Source organism: Thalassophryne amazonica, chromosome 8 (genome assembly GCF_902500255.1).
Source record: "Thalassophryne amazonica chromosome 8, fThaAma1.1, whole genome shotgun sequence".
NCBI lineage: Eukaryota > Metazoa > Chordata > Actinopteri > Batrachoidiformes > Batrachoididae > Thalassophryne > Thalassophryne amazonica.
Genome location: NC_047110.1, coordinates 112,072,051 through 112,097,907, shown reverse-complemented (window position 1 = coordinate 112,097,907; position 25,857 = coordinate 112,072,051). Strand labels below are relative to the sequence as shown.

Sequence of the window (25,857 nt, the reverse complement as noted above, 5' to 3'; positions counted from 1 at the left end):
AATCTAACTTGGTTATTTTTAAGACTGAGTAATGAGTATTACTCAGTCTTAAGAGTAACCAAGGTAGATTGACCTTATTAGTTACATTAATTATTAGTTACAACTTGTCAGCAGCTGCTAATAAAGTAACTGTATGAAGTGACTTTTCAAAGTAAATGTGGCAACACTGATCATAGCATGCTAGATTATGATAGATTATGATACATTATGATAGATTATCATAGCATGCAAGACTTCCTTCTAAAACTTTCTCTTATTTTATTTTCTTAATTTATTCAGCACATACAGTCCAAAACAACAACTAGAGACATTCATCACGAGATGCCCCGCGCGCAGTATTATTTTCCGTGCAAAGTGCAGTAATATGTACTTGTATGGGGTGGGTATTTGGTTGAAGCCTTATGTGTTTGATGTAAACTGGGATATACATTGAAAAAACTGGAGATTGGCATAAAATATTTATTTAGAGGATGTGACAAACAGTGACCATAAAAAGTCGATCACGGTCGCCAGCCTTCAAAACAAATGCAACCACTGGTGACATTGAAATGGAGGTCAAGGTCAACAGCCTTCAAACCCATGCGAAGTGCTCCTCCAAGGCATGTACCCACCAAGTATGAAATTTCTACGAGCAAAAGGTGCCGAGCTACATTGTGGCAAAGGATTTGACAGTTGTGACCACTGGCACAAAAAAACTTACAACGAAGAAAGAAAATGGATTAACAGTGCATCCGAAGCAAAGCTTATTAACACCTACCCCTTTAACCAAAATAAAATGATCTAGTCCAAAAGGAGTGGGGGGGAAGTAAAAAAAAAAAAAAAACATCTATTCCCACTCCCATTTTCAACTATTTCAAACTCTTCAGTTTAAAGGACACAATCCGAATGCTACCAAACAATTTACATTTACAATTTAGCAACACACTAAACTCATCCTTTTTCAGCAGATACATATCTTAAAAACATCATTTCTTTATGTTGATTTTTAAACTGATTGATATTTGGACATCATTTGAGTTCATCCGTCAGTGTTGTGAAAAGTGTAGGAACACGGACCCACAACAGGGGGCGCAAATGAACGGACAATGGAATAAGCCAAATATAACAATTTAATGTTGTGAATGTGCACAACAGAGCAACAGACAACACAATTGAGATCACCAGTCAAATAAGTTACGGTGATGTGTGAGCAGGCTCGAGGATAGGAGACGCCCGTCCAGAAAAGAGCCGGATCCCACACGCCTTCCACTCCACCGGACCTGAAGCAATCCTGGAGCCACCAAGCACTGGGTCCCCAGGTGGCCACTGCCTCCGGCTGTCAGATCGGGTACTGCTGGCAGGAAGAACAGACAGGTGATGGTGGGTGTGTGAACACCCAGCAAACAGTTCAACATAAAGGTGGAAAGCACCTCCACCTCTCAATCACGGAGTTTGTACAGATCCTGAAGTAACACTTAACAGTCTGCAAACTCAGAATAATGTCAGTCAGTACAGAAGTAAAAACGTTACCACTGTATGATACCAAAGGCTGAGACGTTTACTTATCGGTAGACGATTTCTCGGCAATGAGGTGAAGATGCTGCCCGGCTCTTATGGAGGTGTGGAAGATGATGATGAGTGACAGCTGGTGTTGTTGATGAGTGACAGCTGCCACCAGGCTTGTCCGGGTGACGGGAATAGAAGTCAGCCAGGAGGGCCGGGTCCAGGATGAAGCTCCTCTTCACCCAGGAGCGCTCTTCGGGTCCATAACCCTCCCAGTCCACGAGATACTGGAATCCCCGGCCCTTACGACGGACGTCCAGGAGCCGGCGAACTGTCCACGCAGGCTCCCCTTCGATGATCCGGGCAGGAGGCAGCGCCGGTCCGGGGGCACAGAGGGAAGAGGTGTGGTGAGGCTTGACCCGGGAGACATGGAATACTGGATGGATCCGCAGTGAAGCTGAGTAATGGTTGCACTGTCGTTTTATAATTGTTGCCCCAAACTTCAGCGCAGTAAATCAGGTAGGGAGCAACTAATGAACAATACAGAGTATGTAGTGCTCTGCAATCAAGAACATGCTTTACTTTATTTAATATTGCAATACTCTTTGATACCTTCATTTGAATATATGGAATATGAGCTTTCCAATTAATTTTTTCACCTAAAACTTCTTTTCTGTGACACGTTCTATGTTTACCCCATGTATATTTAAATGTATTTGCTTTTTTATAATTTCCAAATAACTTCTTTCTTTCTTTTTTTTTACTTTTTTCCTTTCATTTTTTCCCCTCATTTTTTTTTCTTTGCATCTTTTCCTTTTTTTGGCTGTGCACATTGGATGCGCCCCTCCTGCCACCTGAATCGATCCCTGATCGGGGCCATAACACTTCAGAACTAACACAACTCCAGGCAGCTGCATCAAAAAAACATCTTGCTAATTAAAAAAATGCTTGGACAGAGAAAACAAATATTGACTGATTTGTCTGCTGCAAATTCAGACGATGCACCAAAAATCCAGAAGCACTGCAAAACTCCACAACACTACAGTAGTATTCATCACACAAAAAGACTGTAAATTGCTCCAATTGTTGAGAGCATTGCAAATATAATAATAAAATATGAATAGAGTAGCTATGCTAAGCCCTTATTCCAAGTAGCTTTTATCTCATCCAGTAAAATTAAACAGCCTGTTAGCCTCTGCTTAAGGCCCCTTCTTCACACATAACATGATTGAAGTTGAGTAGCGCACAAAGGAGAAATTGCATGCCAGTCGTGAAAAATCAGAGCCGCCTCTAACGCCTCGTACACCTGTCGCTACAACTATTTGTGCACATAAGTGGCAGACAGACAGAGTCTGCCCTGTGAGAGCCCGTTCGATCCCTCTCATGGCAGGTTTCTGCCAAACTCCAGGTGACACACATGAACATCTAATACTGTTCATGGAGCACTTAGGAAATGTGTGACCATTCACATTGTCAGCACGAAAATAGTGAGCAGGCGACCACTTTCGAGCTGGATCTGAAATTTGTCTAAGTGCTCCCACAACTGTGGCGTTGCCAAGCAACACACATGTGGCATGCCAGAGTGTTGGCTCCCCCTACAACATGTGGCGTGCGTGTGGTTTGTGCGCTTCCACCGCAGGCGAGGCGCCTCTCATCTGATCACAGAGTGACATGTTGGTCTGTGTGCTGAGTGGATAGGGGGCGTGGCTGGCTGCCAACAACAGCAGCTGTTGAGATCTCTGGTCCTGGATGTCACAGCTGTAGAATACATACCATGTTTAGATGGACAGGACCTTACAACTGTCCACCATGATGTGCGTGTGTGTGCTTGCTGTCCTCACATGGAAATACATAAAAACATATATTGCTTTTGTGACAGGCTGGACATCGCGCACAGTGCGCATATTGACAGGCTGTCCCAGCTGAAACGGACCATCAGTTGATGTGGACACGCAGCAGGCAATCTGAATGTCACATCTGTCTGACAGGACACGCGTGTCAGGCCGGACACACGCGTGGACCCAGCGAAACACGCGTGTCCTGTGAGCGGCGTGCCACACGTGACAAACCAGCAGTGTGACAAGTACGCCACTTTCAGTCACGTATCATCAAAAATACAACGTAACAAACGCCATTTGGTCAGTTAAAGGCAAGAAAAAAACCTCTTCTTTCCATCGTCTTTTAGACTTTTTACTGTTGGGAAAGTGTAGTGACACGGACCCACAACAGGGGGCATAAATGAACAGACAATGGATAAGCCAAAATATAACAATTTAATGTTGCGAATTGTGCACAACGGAATACAGACAAATGCAGTTTGAGAATGACAGTCAATTATACAAAAAGTGACGTGTGGGCAAGCTCGAGGATAGAAGACGTCTGTCCAGAGAAGAGCCGGGTCCCCACACGACTTCCACCGCCAACGGATCTGAAGAACACCGGAGCCGCCAAGTCCTGGGTCCCCAGGTGGCCACCGTCTCCAGCTGTCAGACCTGGTACTGCTGGCAGGAAGCAGAGACAGTTAATGGTGGGTGTGTGGATACCCACCCAGTAAATCCTCAGACACTGATACAGTTCCTCCAGGTGGGAGCACCTCCACCTCCGAAGTAGGAAACACAATAGCAGCTCCTGTTAAACCATTATCTGGTTGGAGTGAGAGGCGAGGACGTCAGTTCTCTCACTGACCACCAACCCAGCTGAAAGTGCACCACAGGACAACGGCTGCAAACAGATCAGACGTAAGTCACAGTTCAATTACTGCAGAGAATATTACCTAAGCGGTAGATGATATCTCGGCAGCGAGGTGGAGTTGCTACCCGGCTTTTATGCTGCTGTGGTGATGACGAGTGACAGCTGGTGCTGTTGATGAGTGACAGCTGTCACTCCCGGTTGCTCCGGCGCCCTCTCGTGGCTGAAGCCCGCACTTCAGGCAGGGCGCCCTCTGGTGGTGGGCCAGTAGTACCTCATCTTCAGCGGCCCACACAACATTTTACGCTCCCAACATAAGACAGTGATTGTAGCACAGCGGTAAAGTTACTGTCTGTTAATCAGAGCTTTTGTAAATTGCATGTTCAAATCCCGTGAGTGGCATTTATTTTTTATTTAACCAGATTATTTAACTGCAGGGTTCTGTATTGCGTCCCTTTTATTTATTATTTATATCAACCCAGTGATTTTCACAAATTATACATCATTATTATCACTTACTGAGGTGTTGCTAGGCCGGTAGCATAGATTTACACTTACGCTACCTGTCCATACCTGCCCGCAGTAACAGACAGGTATCCCAATACCTACCCGCTGTGCATAAAATGATGACGTCATATCATGCGCAACCCAAGAACTGTCCGCAGACGATAACATGAAAAGGCGGGAAGTGTGTGTTGGTCCCAATATGGATATTCTGGATGATTTTATCACAAATAGTCCGACAATGAACAGCAGCCAAAGCAGACAGCTTGATGAGGACACCCTGGCGAATTTGGAGAGCAGCACCGTACCAACCAACACGACAAAAGTTAAAGTGAGCCAACTTTTTATGTATGTGTTTGCTGGGTGTCGTGTGTTTTGAAATGACATTAAATATTGTTAACGTGAGTCCATGTGTTGTGTATCTCAGTAAGTGATAATAATGCAAATAACATGCAGTTGTCATGCGGTATGCATTTTCTGAGTCCCTCCGTCCATGCTCAGTCGCCCAAAATGACCGATATTCACCCGAGTTAGATGAGGACGGCTGGACATAAAAGGACATAATGAGAGCGCACTGCTTCATTCATGTCATGGGTCATATACAGAGGAACAGACGGATCATACTTGGGTTGTCCGCTCGATAAGAGGGATTTAATAAATTGCAGTGTTTTTTTTATGGTGTGTAGTTTTTATTTTTTTTCCTACACAGCAGCGGTGCAACGTGGTTTCATACATTCCAGCTGCTCGGACTGTGTTCGTGCACCGTCGCCGCGGTATTGTGCACGCCTGTCCGAACGAGCGTCCCTCCTGAGAGCAGGTGGAATGTTTCGTGGTTCTCCATCTTGTTCTTGGTTGGCGGATTGTCTTCCGGTTTCTGTGTCTTTCATGTTATGTGTGAAGGGAATGCTTCGTTTGTGCTCTACATACCGTAAATAATGTGCAGATTACATTCATTTTTATTCTGAGTGAAAAGATAGACTCGAAAAAACATCTCAAAATGCAGCCAAGGTTTCCGTTGTTCAGGATTCTCCTTTAGACTACGAACAACATAATACAGAAGAACACCGATACTCTCCAGGCAGCGTTTCTGCTCGTCCCAGACAACCGGGAAATGTAAGATCAAACCCTGAAAATACACTGCAGCGTGATCAGCACACGGCACCACAGTGGCGTGACATGGGCTGGATGTGAGATAAGGGATTTAGGACAGACGGTACCTTGAGTGCGGAGTAGGTGTAGGGATAATGGTAAGCCAGGTAACAGACATCCTCGCTGTGTCTGAAGGAGACGGTGAAGGTCAAAGTGTAAAAGGTGGGTTTGTTTCTGCCACGTGCCGGACAAAAGTGGTTTCTGGTGAAAATAAACAACCAAATAAATAAAAATAATCAAAAAGAATAAGTACACTTTATTAAATTAAAAAAGGCCAAATTCCAATAAGAGGCGGGTCGTGTCGTTCTGTTTATTCACTGCTGTCAGATTTAAAGCTCAAACAGTGTCAGAAGAATCCTGAGTTTGAAACGTTTTTCCTCTTAAACTTTCAGTGTTACGTGAGGAAGCTGAAGCTCAGAGAAAAAACATCTGAGGTTCAAACCTGAAGTAAGAGATTTCAGTTCCGATCCTGAGCCAGTGCGGTCTGCCTTCCAGAGCTTCCCTCACCGAGTACAGCACCGGCTGCATGCCTGAAAAACACACACACACACGGCACGTTTCGGTGATTTCACCGCACACACAACCACTGTCACCAAAAAAAAATGTCACGTCCATGTCGGTGGAAGCTGAATGGAACCTTTTTGTTTGCTTGTGTGGTGTTGTTGTTTTTTGTTTGTTTGTTTTTGGTTGAGTGAGTTTGGGGACGAAACAGTAGCAATTTTGTTGTTTGTTTATTTATTGCTGGTAAATGGACTGCACTTATATAGCGCTTTTCCATCTGCATCAGATGCTCAAAGTGCTTTACAATAATGCCTCATATTCACCCTGATGTCAGGCTGCTGCCATACAAGGCACTCAATACACACCGGGAGCAACAGGGGATTAAAGACCTTGCCCAAGGGCCCTTAGTGATTTTATGGTCAGGTTGGGATTTGAACCAAGGATGCTCTGGTCTCAAGCCCAGTGCTTAACCACTAGACCACCACCTCCCCTTATAATTTTATTATATTAAACTCTTAAAAATCTGACTGATTTGTGCAGATTAAAAGTCACTAGATTTGTTACTAGTCGCTACATAGAGTTTTAGTTTCTAGGGAATGTATTAAAAAAATTGCTCGTTTTGGCAACAAAGTCTGATGTTGCATCATCATCAAGAACCAGCTTCAATGGGCGGGTCACGTTGTTAGAATGGATGACAGCCGACTTCCCAAGCAGATCTTCTACTCCCAACCAAGTGAAGAACATGGTCCAGAGGAGGGCAGAAGAAACACTACAAGGACATCCTGAAGAACAACATCAAGAGTTGCTCCATCGACTGGAAGACCTGGGAAGAGGAACACGCAGGGGATCGAACCAGCTGGTGAGCAATGATCCACAAGGGAGCGGAAGTCTTAGAAAAAATGTGGATGAACCACACAAAGGAGAAAGAGCAAGATCCTGACCGGCAGAAGCTTCCACGCTGTAGGAAACAGTGCGCTTCAAGAGTCTGCAATCATCTCCGCGTCCACCATCCTGTCTGGGAATCAACCAAGAGACATTCTTACTTGCCCCCGAGGGATTACCATGGCGACACAAACAGCTGATTTGTTGTCCTTGATGTCATCAGATGAACCGCATTGAACCGTGTGGAGGTTGAGAGATGTGTACGGAATAACAGAGTCATTTTCAGTGGATGACAGGGTGTTGGTTCAATCATTGGCCTTCGATGACGAAGGTTGCCAGTCTGAGTCCCAGGTGGAAGTGACACGCAATCCCCCCTCCTGCCCACCCTGCACCAAAGGGGGATCCTGACTAATAGATGGAGAAAATATAACGCAGCCAAGAAAGGAAGTTGCCACCCTACCTCATCATGCCGTGGTCCAGCACTCAGCAATGACCAGACCGCGTCCAATTTTACCAGCAGGGGGATACAAACACAGTCCAACTATGTTACCAATGGATACAATAACCAAGAAAACACAGGATTAGCAGGATGTTTAATAAAAATTCCAAATTGGTTACAGAGAGACTGCAAAATCTGCAGTTGCCACCATGTCTGTATCCATTCAAATGACAACACACACACATTTTCAACCTTTTATCTAAGATCGGCTCGCGGGGGGCTGGAGCCTATCCCAGCAGTCATAGTGTGTGAGGTGGGGTTCACTCTGGACAGGACGCCAGTCTGTCACAGGTTCACATATAGACAAACAAACACATTCACACCCACGGACAGTTTAAAGTTTCCAATCCACCTTGGATGTGGGAGGACGCCGGAGCACCTGGAGGAAACCCACACAAACACGGGGACAACACGCAAACTCCACACAGGTGGGCACAGGTGGGAATCAAACACATGACCTTCTCGCTGTGAGGCAACAGTGCTAACCACTAAACCACAGTGCTGCCGGCAAATGACAAGTGATTTTCAAATTCCTCATCTTCTGAATTTCTGCAAATGCATATTTTCATTAAACTACCAAAATTTGAGGGAAATGACATTTGTAAATGTATCTGGTTGACGTGTCTCTGTGGTTTCCGGTGGGATTCGCTCATGAGGCCACGGCTCTGCAAGGTCACCAAAGGGAAATACCCACAAACCTAAACTAGTAGAACATGTCGATCTGGATTACACCTCGCTACTTGTCTCCCTGTCATGTTTTGGCACCTTCCAGAGGTCACAGGTGTATTGAAGCATTAAGAACCTTCACCTGAAACACTGTACCAGGCCAAAGGTCAGCTCCCACTAACCAAGATAGTAAGAACATATTTTAGTCTGGATTGCATCTTGCTACGTTAACACAGTGAAGATGACGGTCAATGTTAGCGGTAGCAGAGCGCTAACTTCCCAGATAGCCCATTGGCCGGGGGGGTGGGGGTGGGGGTGGGGGGGGGTATCTGCCAATGACAATCCAGTAATGCCTTAAAAATGGCAACAATGGGGGCACGACTCAACCGCTCCCCATCAGTAACATCTTTATCTCTGTGTCTGAAAAGGTAAAGATCAGTTCTTCTGGACTGTGACATCAGATCAGCAGAGGTTAAATAACGAACGCCAGACGGTGTTTTCGGTTTTCGACATGTTGCAATCTTGGCTAATAAAAGCCATCTTCTCTACAATAACGAACACACTATTTTGGACGAGGACACTCTTTCTTCTCCTCATTCATGAAAGCAATTTCCTGAGGGACGTGAAAAAGAACTATTTTCCCGTCCAAGGGCCCCGTTGTGTGAATCAGTGTGTGAGATTGCTGATGTACAAACTGAGTGTGCATTGCATCCTTTTGTCTGTGTGTATTTAGCCTTAATGGATGCTCTATTATGTTCGGGACCCACTGCTGAGCCTCCGTGATGAGCACCAAAAAGAGCCGGAAAACATGACGAGAGGTCTGGTCCATCAGTGCAGCCGGCATTAGATGGAGGGTCACCGTACAAGAGGCCGCTCGCAACCCAATCATCAGAGAGCTGAAGTGGTAATAACGCCGCAAACAGCTGAGACTCAACAACCCCACTGTTTTTCCATCTTTTTCTTTTTAAAAAAAACATGCAGTCATTTACACATTTGGTAGACGTTCAAACCCTGATCTCAGAAGCTGACCTGCAGACCAATCCAGGGTTCAGCATCTTGCTCAAGGGCACTGATTCCCTCATGCTTACGTAACTGGCAGACGAAAATTTAAATGTATGATTTACTTATGTTTAGCTTGTGTCACTGCGGTCCATCCGCCAAGAAACCGTCCCAGATGGAGAATTCAGATTCAGATGGGTATGTACAAGTGGGGGTGATGTGTAGTTTTGCACCTCACACTTAGTTTTGACCTTGACCTTCATAATGACCTTCATTGGGGACTTTGGAATGTTTGATTTTGAGGAAAAGGGTGGTAACTTTGTTATTGTGACTCCTCCCAGTCAACAGGAACACTAAACTGACATGGACACCAATAGTTTTTAGCTACGTCTCATTGGTTTTGACCTTGACCCTCAAATGACCTTGATTCAGGTCATCTGAGTTGTGTTCATTGAGAAGACAATACCGGCAGTGAGAGCTGGACACCATGACGACACCATGACAGTACAATGACGACACCATGATGACACCATGACGACACCGCAACGATACCGTGACAACACCGTGGCGATACCATGATGATACCATGACAACACCATGATGGTACCATGATGACAACATGATGGTACCATGACAATACCATGATGACACCATGACGGTACCATCATGATACCATGACAGTACCACGATACCATGACGACACCATGACGGTACTATGACGATACCATGATGATACCATAACAGTACCATGACAATACTATGACAATACATGACAGTATCGTGACGACACAATGATGATACCATGATGATACCATGACGACACCATGACGGTACCATGATGACACATGACAGTACTATGACGATACCATGACAGTACCATGATGACACATGACAGTACTATTGTTGTGTGGGCCGCTGAAGAGGAGGTACTGCTGGCCCACCACCACCAGAGGGCGCCCTGCCTGGAGTGCAGGCTCCAGGCACCAGAGGGCGCTGCCGCATCATGGGAGTAGCCTGGGTGACAGCTGTCACCCATCACCAGACACAGCTGTTCTACTCAGCACCGAGGTATATCAGGAGGACGGCGTCTCCACCTCAGTGCCAAGATATCGCCTAAGACCAAGGTAGTATTCTCTGCAGTTATACATTGCATCATCAGCTAAGACTGTTAAAACCTTTTTCAGGACTGGTGACTACTGAAAACCTCATTCCTTGGATAAGTACTCACCTTCCTGCTATACTTTGAAAGAGGTGGAGGCGGCTTCTCCCCTCTCTGTTACTGGGTGCGTTCATCCACTCCTGTGTGTTGTTGCTCTCTCCTGCCAGCAGTACCGGATCCGACGAGCGGAGGCAGTGGCCACCTGGGAATTCAGGACTTGGCGGTTCCAGTATTTCCAGGGTTCGGTGGCAGAGGAGATCTGGGTGGTTCCGGTTCGACTGAGACAGACGTCTCCTACCTTCGAGCCTGCCCACACGACACCAGCGGATTCGACCCCAAATTGTGTTTGTTGTATTACTCGTGCTTGTTTCAGTAGTAAATCTTGTTATTTACTCTCTCCATTGTCCGTTCATTGCGCCCCCTGTTGTGGGTCCGTGTTCCTACACTTTCACAACAACTATGACGATACCATGACAGTACCATGATGATACCATGACAACACCATGACAATACCTGACAGGACCATGACGACACCATGATGACACCATGACGGTACCATGATGACACACGACAGGACCATGGCAACACCATGACAATACCATGATGATACCATGACAATACCATGACAATACCATGACAGTACCGTGACAGTACTGTGATGGCTATTAGAAAGTAAAAATTTTTAAAGCTTCTTCAACTTACTGCACCACCAAGAACAAAAAGTGGGAGTTGACTAAGTGAAGGACAGCGAGAGAGGACATGTTTCGATGCAGAGACAAAGTCGTATCTTGTAAACCGGAAGTCCCTCAACTGCATTCCAGACAGCTCCAGAGGAGCACGGCTGCTGGTTAGTGGCACGTCTGAGGGAACAATCCATCCATTTCTCCGTCCGTCCATCCAGGAGTGTGACCTGTAGAGTCTAAGTGGGAGATGGCTGGGATCCAGAATGTTCCCCTGAATCACGTGAACCATACATTGGTCAGACCTGACTCTCTGTCAAACACCTTCAGGTGACATGTTGTAATTTCAGACTGTATAAATGAACTGAATGGACTTTAAGCTGGAACATCACAGCTGGAGTTTCCTGTTTGAATAAGACACTGATGCATCTTCACCTCAGTAAATTAACATCAATAAATATCATCATCATCATCATCATCATCCACCGTCTGCCGCTGCACACGGCAGTGATTCTACTCGTATTCGAACAACCAGTATGACAGGTTTTCTACACACACCTGTGAACGCAGCACACACACTGAACACAGAGTAAAGCTTCTTTCAGTTACTGTGCCACAAAAATAAATAAATAGTAAAAATACTTGAAAATTCTTATTGGAATCTAGCGGGAAAATGTACTAAAATGCATTTATTGATGAACTGATGATGCGTGACTGGATGGAAAGAGACGGTCATTCTCACCGTAGTTGTACTGACTGTTGCTCTTCTCACAGTTGATGACATTAAAACGATACGGGACGCCGGCCACCATGTTGCTGACTTCAAAGTAAAACCACTGAGTGTGCTGACAGCAGTTGGCGTCCGCGTTCAGTATGAGATCGTATTCATAACTACAGAAGAACAAGAGAACACCTTTCATTCCTGACAATTGTCACGTTGTACAAGACAAAATCTGGTTTTCAGGGTGAGGGTCATACCTGCGGACCTGGATGGCCTTCCTCAGGTTTCCACATTCAAACTTGGAGAAAAACCTCAAGGACTCGAGTCTGTTGGACGGACACTGGGGACTGAGACGTAAAGTACAATAAACTCAAACTATCCAATGAAACACAACAAAAGATAAAACCTGATCTACCTGCTGTCTTCCAGGTCAAAAACCACCTGGTTGATGATGTCACCTGGATTGAGGAATCGCTGGATGTCCTCAAGCACTTTGTCCCTGAAGAGATAAAACACACTAAAAGTAGGATAATGTAACAAAAGTACCAAATGTAAACATTTTTTCTCTTTGAACCTATTTGAATTTCAAACATTGACCTGAACAGTGGAAGCAGGTCACCGCTGTTAGCTTGGGGAGTTGTGCAAAATTGCCTGAATACCAATTCCGATGATATTTTATGAAGGTTAAGCTCCACCCAGAAGGAAGACGTCATGACATCACGGAGCTTCAAGCTTCAATGGGCCAAAGCCCATTTCAGGAAAGGTCCCAATATCATACTGGACATCCACAGACCTGCAGAGAAGTCCATCAGTCTAAATCCTGGGGCTTGAAAAGCCTGGTTGGTTGGTTGGTTGGTTGGTTGGTTGGTTGGTTGGTTGGTTGGTTGGTTGGTTGATCTCCAGACTCTTATCATTGACAAAGCTCCATTATAACGAAGATAAACTTCAAGTTTTGGTTAACTTTGATGCACCAGATTGATACACAAATCGTTGGTTTAGCTCATTACATAATAACATATCATATGTGCCACCTGCTGGACATGACTTGGATTGCAGCAGGGAATAATCTTAACCCATGCATGATGGAAATTAGGAGCAGGAGTTGTTGAAGGTACATGGAGCTTGAAATGGGCTCGGTTATTTGGTTCTTTTCATTTTGATAGCCGCGGTCTGGCGGCCAACAGGACCACCGCTGTTTGTAACAAACTGAGAAAACATCATAATGCTCCGTCTGGAGGATTAAGAGTCTCAATCAAACTTTAGTACGTTGAAAAAAAAAAAAAGAGAGAAAAAAATGGGATTTCATTGTCATTTGATTTGATAAACGTTAGACTTCGGACCTGCAGAAGCCGTTTACTACGACTCCAAGCAAGAACGTCCATCCAAGAAGTTTTAGAGTCGTGTTACTGGAAGATTAGCCATCCACTTAACTCCAGGGTGAGACGTCTTTATTTAAGCACTTTGAAAGGAGAAGACAAAGGTTGCCTCCAACCAGATGGAGGCGGAGTCATCAGGATGATGCGAGTATGAAACGAGCTTAAAAGGTCCCTCGCATTAGGCCTAATCTTATTCTACACCCGAGGCAATTTAGCCACAAAGCAGCCCGAACAAAACGGCCATTAACATTAGCTGCGTTAAGAGACCGCCGACTCCAAAAATGTTCTCTTTAGACGAGCGCCAACAGACTGGCAACATAATTAGATTAAGTTCAGAGAGAAATAGTGTCTTTAACATTTTTAAATGTCAGTGTCTGTTGGACTCCTGAGAAAGAGAAACCGTCTCAGCGGGGAGACATGAAGAAAAGAAAAAAGTCTCCAAATACATAAACTAATTCACACCAACCAGAGACAATTAATGATTAATTACACACTAAACAAAGAAAAGCAGGCGGAAATATTGGACATAATTTGTTCTGACAGCCACCATTTATAAACTGGACGGCAGAGTTTTGCGTTAATGGGTTGTCCCCATTTCTGTCTCTTTCCAGTGTCATGGTTTATTTTGGTAACGTTAATACGACCAGCCATTAATATGAGTTTGTAGTACAGACAGACAGCGTTCTAACAGCCAGCTAGACTAACGACTAAACAGTGTGTGTGTGTGTGTGTGTACTGCTGAGACATTTCATGTAGACTCCAATTGACATATCCGTTGGCCGATACGAGTCTCTCACAGACATCATCAGTATCAGTGTTATTTTTGTTGATATGAACACTTTTACCAATTAAACAATAGACAATGCAGAAAAACACATGGGCTGTTGGAAATGGTGTCATTACATAGTTTGTCCAGCAGAGGGTGATACAATGACATCATTTACAATGCTGTCAACCCTGCTGGGACCCCCATCACCCCTCGGTCATTGTAGCTACAACAGACCGAGTCAAAGCGAGCAGCTGTCATTCGTTTTCCATCAGAGTGGGCGTTTCACGGCGACAAGTGGTCACAATGTCACAAGTTTGGCGGGGCCAAAATAGACAAAAATTCTATTTTATGCAAATGCTGAGCGATTCAAAATGGTGAGTACCAGTCCAAGTCAAGTCTGGGAGCATGTACTGGTGCTGCGTTTTGCCACATCCACACCACCATGGAACTGCCTTGGGTCGTTGATGGCAACCACCCAGGCAATCAATTAGTCCATTCCAACATGTTTAAAATAACCATCTATCTGCTGCAGTCAGATGAAACATGGGCATCCACGTGGTCTTCTCCAGCTATACTCAGGCACCTGTGTGCTGGATCATGAACAGAGAAACAGGCCACATGGACAAAATGTTGAGCTGATGCTTCCTCACAATGCAGGTGATCCTCCTCATCCGAGTCTGTCTTAGCAACTGCTCATTTGATACAAAGTCTATGCAGTGGTACCCAAAGATCCTCCAAAAACACCTCGTACCAAAGACATCCAGGCACCTTAGGGCACTCATTAGCGTCGCAGTCTCACAACCACACAGTTAGACCAGCACCGCCAGAACCCTAAAGACTTGGACCTTCGTTCACCTGCAAAGATATCAGCATCTCCAAAACACCTCGGTCCAGTGACCTCATGATTCTATAAGCTCTTCACAGGTGCCTCTTGATCTCAAAGGTCAAAGACCCAGAGACATGAATGTCACTGTTGAGATAAGGTAAGTGACGTGAAGACAGTGTGGCACATGCTGGTTGGTTGTTGGTTTATTATATTATGTTATATTTAAATATATATTATATATATTTATAGCTACTTATAATAAAGTTCCTGTTACAAAACAATTGTGTAACATCTATTGCATTTCTTTGTCATACGGGTTTGATAAAGAAATGTTAGGAATCATTGCCATTTTTTTCATATATATCAGCAAATATATTGATATCAAAATGAAATTTTTCAATTATCGATTTTACTCCCTAATATCGGTATCGGTATCAGTCCCCTCCCAAAAAATCCATAATGGTTGGGCTCTAGTTTTGCATGTTCCTCTGTATTTGGTTGCTTGATGTCTGCAGGTTTCAAGTGTTACATCCTCAAAAACTGAGGGCTGATTTACAGAGATGAGTGAGGGAAGCCACCAAGTCACCCACATGACAAGTCGGAAAAGTTACAGGCTTCAGTAGCTGTGACTGGAAAGACTGTGCTGCTTTTCCAGTCATGGCTTCATGCTCAAGTGGAAAGCAGAAAGACGCTGCTGAAAAGAAACCACCAAACTGAGACGAGACTTTTCCCAGAGGAGCGTGGACTCTAGATGAGATTTCATTCGCACAGATGTAGCAGCATCTCATAAATGTTATTTTACCCCCATTCGGTCCAAATGCATCACTAGGATTCATTCCTAATACGAGTTTAAAAAACAAACACCAGAAGTATTCTCATTCTGTTTGTGGAAATACAGTAAAATGTTGAGGCCTGACTCCTGAATGACCTTTTTCTTGTTGGAAGAATCGCTCACCATCAGCAGCGGTTTGCACGAAAATGAAGAATCACAGTTTGAAATGTAAGTCGCCGTGGCGCCACTGAAAGAAACACTCAGCTCCGCTCACAGGACTGTCAGTCATGGCTCCACCCACTTGCTCAGGCAGATGTCTTTAACATGCTGCAGCTTGTCTTCGATGCAGCCGGCCTGAGGCACAGCTGTGCACTAATCATGCTGTCTAATCAGCATCTTGATGCACCACACCTGTGAGGTGGGAGGGATCATCTGGGCTAAGGAGAAGACTTATCAACAATATTAGAGAGAAATAGGTCTTTTATGTAGAAAATGTTTTTTTTTTTTTTAGTTCAGCTCACAAAAAGTGGGAGGAAAAACAAAAGTGTTGCATTCATATTGTTGTTCAGTGTAAATAATTCATAAGTCCAACGTGTGCTGGCTCATCCTTCCACTTCCAGTTTCCAGCGGCCATGATGGTCCGTTTACAACAAAGTGCACGGAAAAAAAGACCGTCATTGATCATCAACAGACAGAACAGACTCTAGGGGGCAGTCATGTGTGATGTCCACTTATTCTTTGGTTTGTAGCGAGTGTCAAATGCTGAGTTTTGTCACGTGGCGGTAAGAAGACAAAGCAGCGAGAGCACAGACGTGAGAGAGCAGCAGGAAGACGTCTGTCGTCTCTACGTTTGTCTCATCCTCTGGAGGGAGAAGAAGGTGCCAGAAAAGACCAGACGGGGAAATAATGGAACATGACAGGAAGCCGGCGGTAATGAGGGACAAAGTAAAAAATACATGACGATGGTGAGGGAAGACGTCAGAAGAGTCTTTGTGAGAGTCGAGATAAAAAGACGTCCTGCAGCTAAAGGAGCTGCTTTCACACCGAAGGTACAGTACCTTCAGTGAGTACTGGGTACTCCGGTGTACTTAGTACCTTCAGTGAGTACTGGGTACTCCGGTGTACTTAGTACCTTCAGTGAGTACTGGGTACTCCGGTGTACTTAGTACCTTCAGTGAGTACTGGGTACTCCGGTGTACTTAGTACCTTCAGTGAGTACTGGGTACTCCGGTGTACTTAGTACCTTCAGTGAGTACTGGGTACTCCGGTGTACTTAGTACCTTCAGTGAGTACTGGGTACTCCGGTGTACTTAGTACCTTCTGTGAGTACCCAGTACTTACTGAAGGTACTCAATTTTACCCTTTAACACCGAAGGACTCTGAGTCCAGGTTGGTTCCAGAACTGTGGCTCATCTAACTTTTGTTTAAGAAGATAAAAATGGATTTTTTTTTTAAATAAAATAATCAGTCAACTATAAAGGAATTAAACAGACATGAATCTCACACACATAAAAATACACACAAATACAAACACACATAAATATACACACACACAGATTAATATAAACAGACAAATGCACACACACACACACACGGAAATACAAATATACATACACAAATATAAATATACACACATACAACACACAAATACACACACACACACAGATTAATCTAAACAGACAAATGCGCGCACACACACACACGGAAATACAAATATACATACACAAATATAAATATACACACATACAACACACAAATACACACACACACACAGATTAATCTAAACAGACAAATGCGCGCACACACACACACGGAAATACAAATATACATACACAAATATAAATATACACACATACAACACACAAATACACACACACACACATTAATATAAACAGACAAATGCACACACACACACACGGAAATACAAATATACATACACAAATATAAATATACACACACAAATACAATACACAAATACAAACACAAATATACACACACACAGATTAATATAAACAGACAAATGCACACACACACACACACGGAAATACAAATATACATACACAAATATAAATATACACACATACAACACACAAATACACACACACACACATTAATATAAACAGACAAATGCACACACACACACACGGAAATACAAATATACATACACAAATATAAATATACACACATACAACACACAAATACACACACACACACATTAATATAAACAGACAAATGCACACACACACACACACACGGAAATACAAATATACATACACAAATATAAATATACACACACAAATACAAACACACATAAATATACACACACACAGATTAATATAAACAGACAAATGCACACACACACACACACGGAAATACAAATATACATACACAAATACAATATACACACACAAATACAAACACACATAAATATACACACACACAGATTAATATAAACAGACAAATGCACACACACACACACACGGAAATACAAATATACATACACAAATATAAATATACACACACAAATACAAACACACATAAATATACACACACACAGATTAATATAAACAGACAAATGCACACACACACACACACACGGAAATACAAATATACATACACAAATATAAATATACACACACAAATACAAACACACATAAATATACACACACACAGATTAATATAAACAGACAAATGCACACACACACACACACGGAAATACAAATATACATACACAAATATAAATATACACACACAAATACAAACACACATAAATATACACACACACAGATTAATATAAACAGACAAATGCACACACACACACACACGGAAATACAAATATACATACACAAATATAAATATACACACACAAATACAAACACACATAAATATACACACACACAGATTAATATAAACAGACAAATGCACACACACACACACACACACACGGAAATACAAATATACATACACAAATATAAATATACACACAAATACACACACAAATACAAACACATAAATATACACACACACAGATTAATATAAACAGACAAATGCACACACACACACACACGGAAATACAAATATACATACACAAATATAAATATACACACAAATACACACACAAATACAAACACATAAATACACACACACACACACATTAATATAAACAGACAAATGCACACACACAAATACACACACACACACATTAATATAAACAGACAAATGCACACACACACACACACACACACGGAAATACAAATATACATACACAAATATAAATATACACACACAAATACAAACACACATAAATATACACACACACAGATTAATATAAACAGACAAATGCACACACACACACACACACACACGGAAATACAAATATACATACACAAATATAAATATACACACAAATACACACACAAATACAAACACATAAATATACACACACACAGATTAATATAAACAGACAAATGCACACACACACACACACACACACACGGAAATACAAATATACATACACAAATATAAATATACACACAAATACACACACAAATACAAACACATAAATATACACACACACAGATTAATATAAACAGACAAATGCACACACACACACACACGGAAATACAAATATACATACACAAATATAAATATACACACACACAGATTAATATAAACAGACAAATGCACACACACACACACACACGGAAATACAAATATACATACACAAATATAAATATACACACACAAATACACACACAAATACAAACACATAAATATACACACACACAGATTAATATAAACAGACAAATGCACACACACACACACACGGAAATACAAATATACATACACAAATATAAATATACACACATACAACACACAAATACACACACACACACACAGATTAATATAAACAGACAAATGCGCGCGCACACACACACACACACACGGAAATACAAATATACATACGCAAATATAAATATACACACACAAATACAACACACAAATACACACACACACACACAGATTAATATAAACAGACAAATGCACACACACACACACACACGGAAATACAAATATACATACACAAATATAAATATACACACACAAATACAACACACAAATACAAACACACACACAGATTAATATAAACAGACAAATGCGCACACACACACACACACGGAAATACAAATATACACACACAAATACAACACACAAATACACATACACACAGAAATACAAATATACACACATATATACACACTCACAGAGAAATACAAATATACATACACATGAATATAAACACACAGAAATACACACACAGAAATACAAATATACACACACAAATATAAACACACAAATACACACAGAAATATAAATACAAATACACAAATACAAATATGCACACACAAATACAAGTACACACACACACACACACACACACACACACATATATACGTATATATATATATATATAAATGGATTTTATATATGGATATATATATATATATATATGTGTGTGTGTGTGTGTGTGTGTGTGTGTGTGTGTGTGTGTGTGTGTGTGTGTGTGTGTGTGTGTGTGTGTGTGTGTGTGTGTGTGTGTGTGTGTGTGTGTAGAATAAATAACGTAGAGAGGTATAAAGTGGTGCAAAATACTGGTTGAGCTAATAGGATTAATAAATGGAATAGTTTTGACTGTGTTGCATGCTTGGTTTGCAAAGTAAAGGTTAAACAATATCAGCATCCATTGGATTCTATGACATGTGACATATGCTACCCTGTAACATGATAACTAAGCATGATACATGATGCAAACTATTCCTTTTTAAAACTGTATTCACTCAACTAATAATTTGCATCACTTTTTACAAAAATTGGAGCAACTTTAACTTTTGACCCCTGTACAAACTGAAATTGACCTTTGTTACCATTCTTGCTGTTTTTACCCCATAACCCCAAAACATTCATTCACAGATAGTCCAAACTATACCTTTTTGGAATCTTTATGATCAGACAAATAATATTGAATGCCTTTCAATATGATTGGAGCATTTTTAAATGTTGACCCCATGTGATTCTTCAATTGACCCCTTCTTGGCTGCCTATTGAAAATTCATGTGGCCACTCGTAATGTCTAAGGAGTACGTGTGCCAAATTTGGTGCTGGCATCACCATTTTAAACATTTTTTCAGTTATCCGCTGCACTATGAAGGATTTTCTTTCACCAAAACAGATCAGATCTAGACTTGCTTCTCAGATGTACCTTCTGGCAAATTGTAGCTGAACTTTCAGGTCTTGTTTTTTAATAAAATCCTCCTCTGTTCCACTTCATCATGAAGCTGTATAACTGAGGACACAAAATACAAAACATGCACTGTGCACAATTTCTCCAATCACAGCCACAGAAGCCTGTATCTTCTTCTGGGTGTCTTGGTGGCTTTCCTCACTCTTCTTCTTGCACAGTCACTCAGTTTTTGAGAACTGTCTACTCGACAGATTTACCACAGAGTGTCATACTGTTTGTATTTTTTAGTAATTGACATAAGTAAAGTTCAAGGAACTTTGGAAATGTTCATGTATCCATCCCCTGACTTGTCTGAAGAAAACTGGCAATAAAACTGATTATTTACAGGTATTATACCAAAGGGGCTGATTACTTATACAACCCATCATCTTGGCCTTTATATCTTTGATTCATTTACATTGACTTGTAGAGATTTACTTTCAGTCTGAATCTAAGGATGTGATAATTTTAGAAATTTTTATATTGAGAAGCCTGATTTACTTTTTGTATTTGAAATGCCATAAACAAATTAAAATGTGTGAAATACCAAGGGGCTACACACACACACACACACACACACACACACACACACACACACACACACACACACACACACACACACACACACACACACACACACACACACAGCATTGTCCTGAAAATCGAGATCAGTGAACCTTTCCTCACCAACAACAGCATTTCCAACACCCGAGTGCACAGGATACCAGAGCAGGATCCTGATCCAGATCTCAACATTTGTCCTCATGTCCCAGAGAGCAGTCCAGTCACTCAAACCACGGTACGAAAATCATCACTGGCTGCAAGGAGGTGCAGTTAAAAACAAAAAAACAAAAAAACTGAGCCGCACCATCTGAACATTAATACTACAGTCCTCCAGTGTCACCATTTTTAGTCATCTGTAGTGTAAAAACAAAGAAAGACACACAAGCAAACAAATAAATAAAATTTGAGTTCTTGTGGACATTTTCATGAGCGTTGGAGAGCATTCCGCCCCCTAGTGGACAGATGCTTTTTAATAGTTGACATTTCTGTCGTGTTTAAAAGTATAACTCGTGCTTTAGACGTCAGGATTCATCCAGATCCGGTTTTACGTGGCATCACTCCTGACATCACCACCCATGAAGACCTCAGGGTGCACCGTACCTCTGCACGTTGGGTCTCCGTGGGGCCATGGCTGCCTGTCCTGGAGGTGAGATGTGACCCCAGAAGTCAGGAAAAGCTAGGATGCTGAATCCCGGAATAGACTTGGTTTGGAAAGCTGCAGTGCGATACAACTTGGGCTCGTGATGGGGGACGCAAGCACCATGTCTGTCCAAAAACTGATCCACCACGCTACAACAATGGGAATCTCTTTCATCTTCCAGATCATCGTGCTCGACCATCTTCTGACCTGGAACACTTTCACCCCTGTAAGGTTCAGAAAACAGGTTCAGAACAGACTGCACACAGTGTGTGTTTGTGTTGAAGCACAAAACAAAGCAGCATGAAGCAACAAAAGCAAAGTTCAGTTTTTCAGGAACAAGGGAGCAGTACTACCAGTACCAGAACAATACTACTAGTTCTTTTTTGCTGAAGTCGTTCTGTGTTCCACTGTGACTGGTGAAGCAACAGACTAAAGCTTTCGCGTGCACAGTCTCTCCAGTCACAGCCACTGAAGCTTGTATGTCTTCACAGGGGTCACAGGCGTTTTGGTGGCTTCCCTCACTCATCTTATAAGACATGTACCATACAATGGCATACACTGTATATTTATGAATGACTGATTCATTTGGACTCCAAATAATATTCCCTAATTTGTTTGTGTTTGTCTGTCAGGGTGTCTACTGCCACCATCTGGCTATTTGGTGGAATTACACCTTAAACAACTCTTCAAGTCTGTGTAGGAATTTCTTCAATATTTTAAATCTTGTTAGTGTCGTTTCGCACCATGTAGTGAAGAGGAACACACGCGGAACACATTCCGGCATCCACGCTATCCGAGATCTTTCCTAAAGGCCCTCACACACAGAAGGCACGTGCATGGAATATTAGCGGTACCCACCAGCGTGGTATGCTCGCCGACGTTTGTCAGGTTGTGCCCACAGTGTGTGCACGGTGTTCAGTGGCGTTTAATACGGCTGCTTCCTGACCAGTGTTTTGTCAACTTTTGTCAGATTTTTTGGAGTTTCTGAACAACTTGGTGTTTTCCAACCTCTCACACATATGGAGTGTTAGTGGCACGTGTGCGGCGCGTACGTGGCAACCACTTGATGAGTAACATTGAGAACATGACTGTGTTCCAATACTTCTGGAGGGCACAGTATCCTAACCTTATGATGAGTGCAAAATGAGTGTGGTATTATTACTGTTTGGTTTAAGAATGTTTAATTTTCACTGTTGCTGCACTTTGTGTCAAATCATTGTCATATCATATATCATACTGATATGACAATATTGTGATAAGATAATGTGGCCATATTGTGCAGCCCTACTGTCAACTAGCTGAAAACTTTGAATATTAATTAATTAATTTTACTGGCTCGATATCCATGTCAGAATGGCATTTTAACATGTATTTTGCAAGTGTTTTCTGAGTGTGTTCAGTCGTGAATCCCCATTGAAAATGCATTAACATCTGGGAACTTTTGTCAATATTTTGCGTGGTTAGGAGGCGTCATGTCGCTGTCCATGAAGGAACATTTAGTAGGCAGCATTGGGAGATTGGGAGTGTGGACTTTAGTACTCGTATATAACCTATATGGACCTAAATGCTGAAGATGACGCTGAAGAGCTTCACTCGTTCATATCTGCGACATATACATATTAGCTAATGTGACCAAGGGGTGAAGGGGTCCCAACCATACTTGACAGCATTGAGCACTGTCATTATCACAGCTTGGTCTTCCAACAAGCTGTCAGAGTAAATACTGAGCTTCACATTACCTCGCTGCTCTAACTTTGGTGTGGAAGCTGGGCTGAGTGCCGAGGACGTTGCTGTGGAAATCCTGGATGTCCGAAGGAGCCGCAGCTGCAAACACAACAAAACTGTTAACAATAAGAAGAAAATCACAATGTTACAACTTTGCTGGCATGTAAAAGACGAGCATAATGCTGCAGCTGCACTGAGTTTAGTCTGTATGAGCTCGTGTCATAGTCTGGACTGGAAGTTTGGTTTGGACCCACCACACTAATCCACAGATATGAGATAAAGTCACAAGTATAAGGAGAAAGTATGAACACATATGAGAAAACACATATGAGAAAAATATAGTATTTAATTGAAAATTAGCTCAAGAGACTTATAATCATGTTAGCAACATGCTAAGCTAAGCACTGTGGTGGTGCATCTCAGACTTCAAATCCAGCCTAGGGGCTGATAACCACACAGGTAACAGGGAGTATAACAATATATATGTAAAAATCACATTTCCAAACATTTCATTATGAAACCCTTATGACAAAAATATGGCACTAAGTTTACAGTTTAAACATAAACTTTATTATAAATATAACCAACAACCAATCAACACATTTCACATGACTTCATTCAGATTGGCAGTCACCATGCTGCAGATGGCCTTGGCCATCAGAAGTGTATCTGTATTTGGTGAAAGTGTTTAAAACGGAGACAGATTCACTTAGCTCAGCAGTGATGATCATGTCTCTGAGTCCTTGGCCTTTGAGATCCAGAGACACCTTGAAAGATCTTACGGGGTCATGAGGTGGCTGGACAGAGGTGTTTGGTGATGCTGATAGCTTTGCAGGAGTATGAAAGTCCAACTCTTTAAGGTCTTGGTGCTACCTGTCTTAGGGCCCCTTCACACAGTGCGAATTTGGTCGATTTGCACATAAAATGCACATGAAGCAGGAATCATATGCAAAACGTGTAGAATCGTAGCTGCCTCGTACACCTGTTGCTACAACTATTTGCACACACCAGCGGCTGAAAGACAAAGTGTGCACTGTGTGAGCCCACTGAACCCTCTCACGGCAGGTGTCGGCCAAATTCCAGGTGACACACACGAACATCTAGTACCACTCACATGGCACTTAGAAAATGGGTGGCCATTCACACCATCATCACGAAAACAGTCAGTAGACAATCACTGTCGAGCTGGATGTGAAATTTGTCTAAGTGCCCCACGACTGTGGAGTTGCTGAGTGCACGTGGCGTGCCAGAGTGTCGGCTCCCCCCACAACACGTGCATGTGTTTCGCACAACCCCCCCCCCCCCCCCCCCCAAAAAAAAAAAATGTCCGTGCTTCACCTGGTTGCAGCAGGTAGATGGTTACTTTGGACATGTGGGGAATGGACCTGTTGTCTGCCTGGGTAGTTGCCATCCATGACCCAAGGCAGGTCCACGGTGTGGTGGGGGCAGTAATGGGCAACACCAGTGAAGCTCCAAGACCTAACCAGACCTGAGACCTATGATGGAGTTCTGCACTCAGTACAGTGGCCTAAAATCCTTCCCCATTAGGAGTAGTCCCGGATTACTCCGACCTCTAACCTTTTGGTTGTGCCTCAGTGGATGATTCTTGCTCTGACTGAGGCGCAGCAGAGGAGGTGTCGTCTTCATTTTCGGCACTAATCTTCTTTCTCCTGCCTCTGGAGAGGTGAGGCAGAAACCTGTTGAAGACCAGACTGTCTTCATCCGAAGATGATGCGGTTGAGCTTTCCTCCGGCTCCGAACACAGATCCACTTCCTGGAGACACAGATTTGATGTGGTGAAAGTGAAAATCATCTTTAAAGTACACAAGAGAAGAGTGTCAAACTTGCAAAAAAGAAACTGAAAAACTGCAATGATCAGTGAAAGTTTTTTCTTTGAATAAGAAATTCCTCATTACGTGAAACTTTCTCAATAAACACAGAAAATAACAAGAAACAGTTTTCTGGTTTGAACAA

General features: G+C 42.5%; 1 protein-coding gene across 1 annotated transcript in view; it reads right to left on the bottom strand.

Moving 5' to 3' along the window:
- Positions 1 to 25,857, bottom strand: part of LOC117516328 (cytosolic carboxypeptidase 4) — a 202,745-nt gene that overhangs the window by 80,149 nt on the left and 96,739 nt on the right. Inside the window, exons 11-18 of the mRNA XM_034177280.1 lie at positions 25,462 to 25,657; positions 23,898 to 23,982; positions 22,119 to 22,382; positions 12,346 to 12,429; positions 12,188 to 12,277; positions 11,952 to 12,100; positions 6,266 to 6,353; positions 5,892 to 6,024 (exon numbers count right to left, since the gene is read on the bottom strand). Of these exons, the coding sequence (XP_034033171.1) occupies positions 5,892 to 6,024; positions 6,266 to 6,353; positions 11,952 to 12,100; positions 12,188 to 12,277; positions 12,346 to 12,429; positions 22,119 to 22,382; positions 23,898 to 23,982; positions 25,462 to 25,657 (1,089 nt within the window). The remainder of the gene's footprint in view (positions 1 to 5,891; positions 6,025 to 6,265; positions 6,354 to 11,951; positions 12,101 to 12,187; positions 12,278 to 12,345; positions 12,430 to 22,118; positions 22,383 to 23,897; positions 23,983 to 25,461; positions 25,658 to 25,857) is intronic.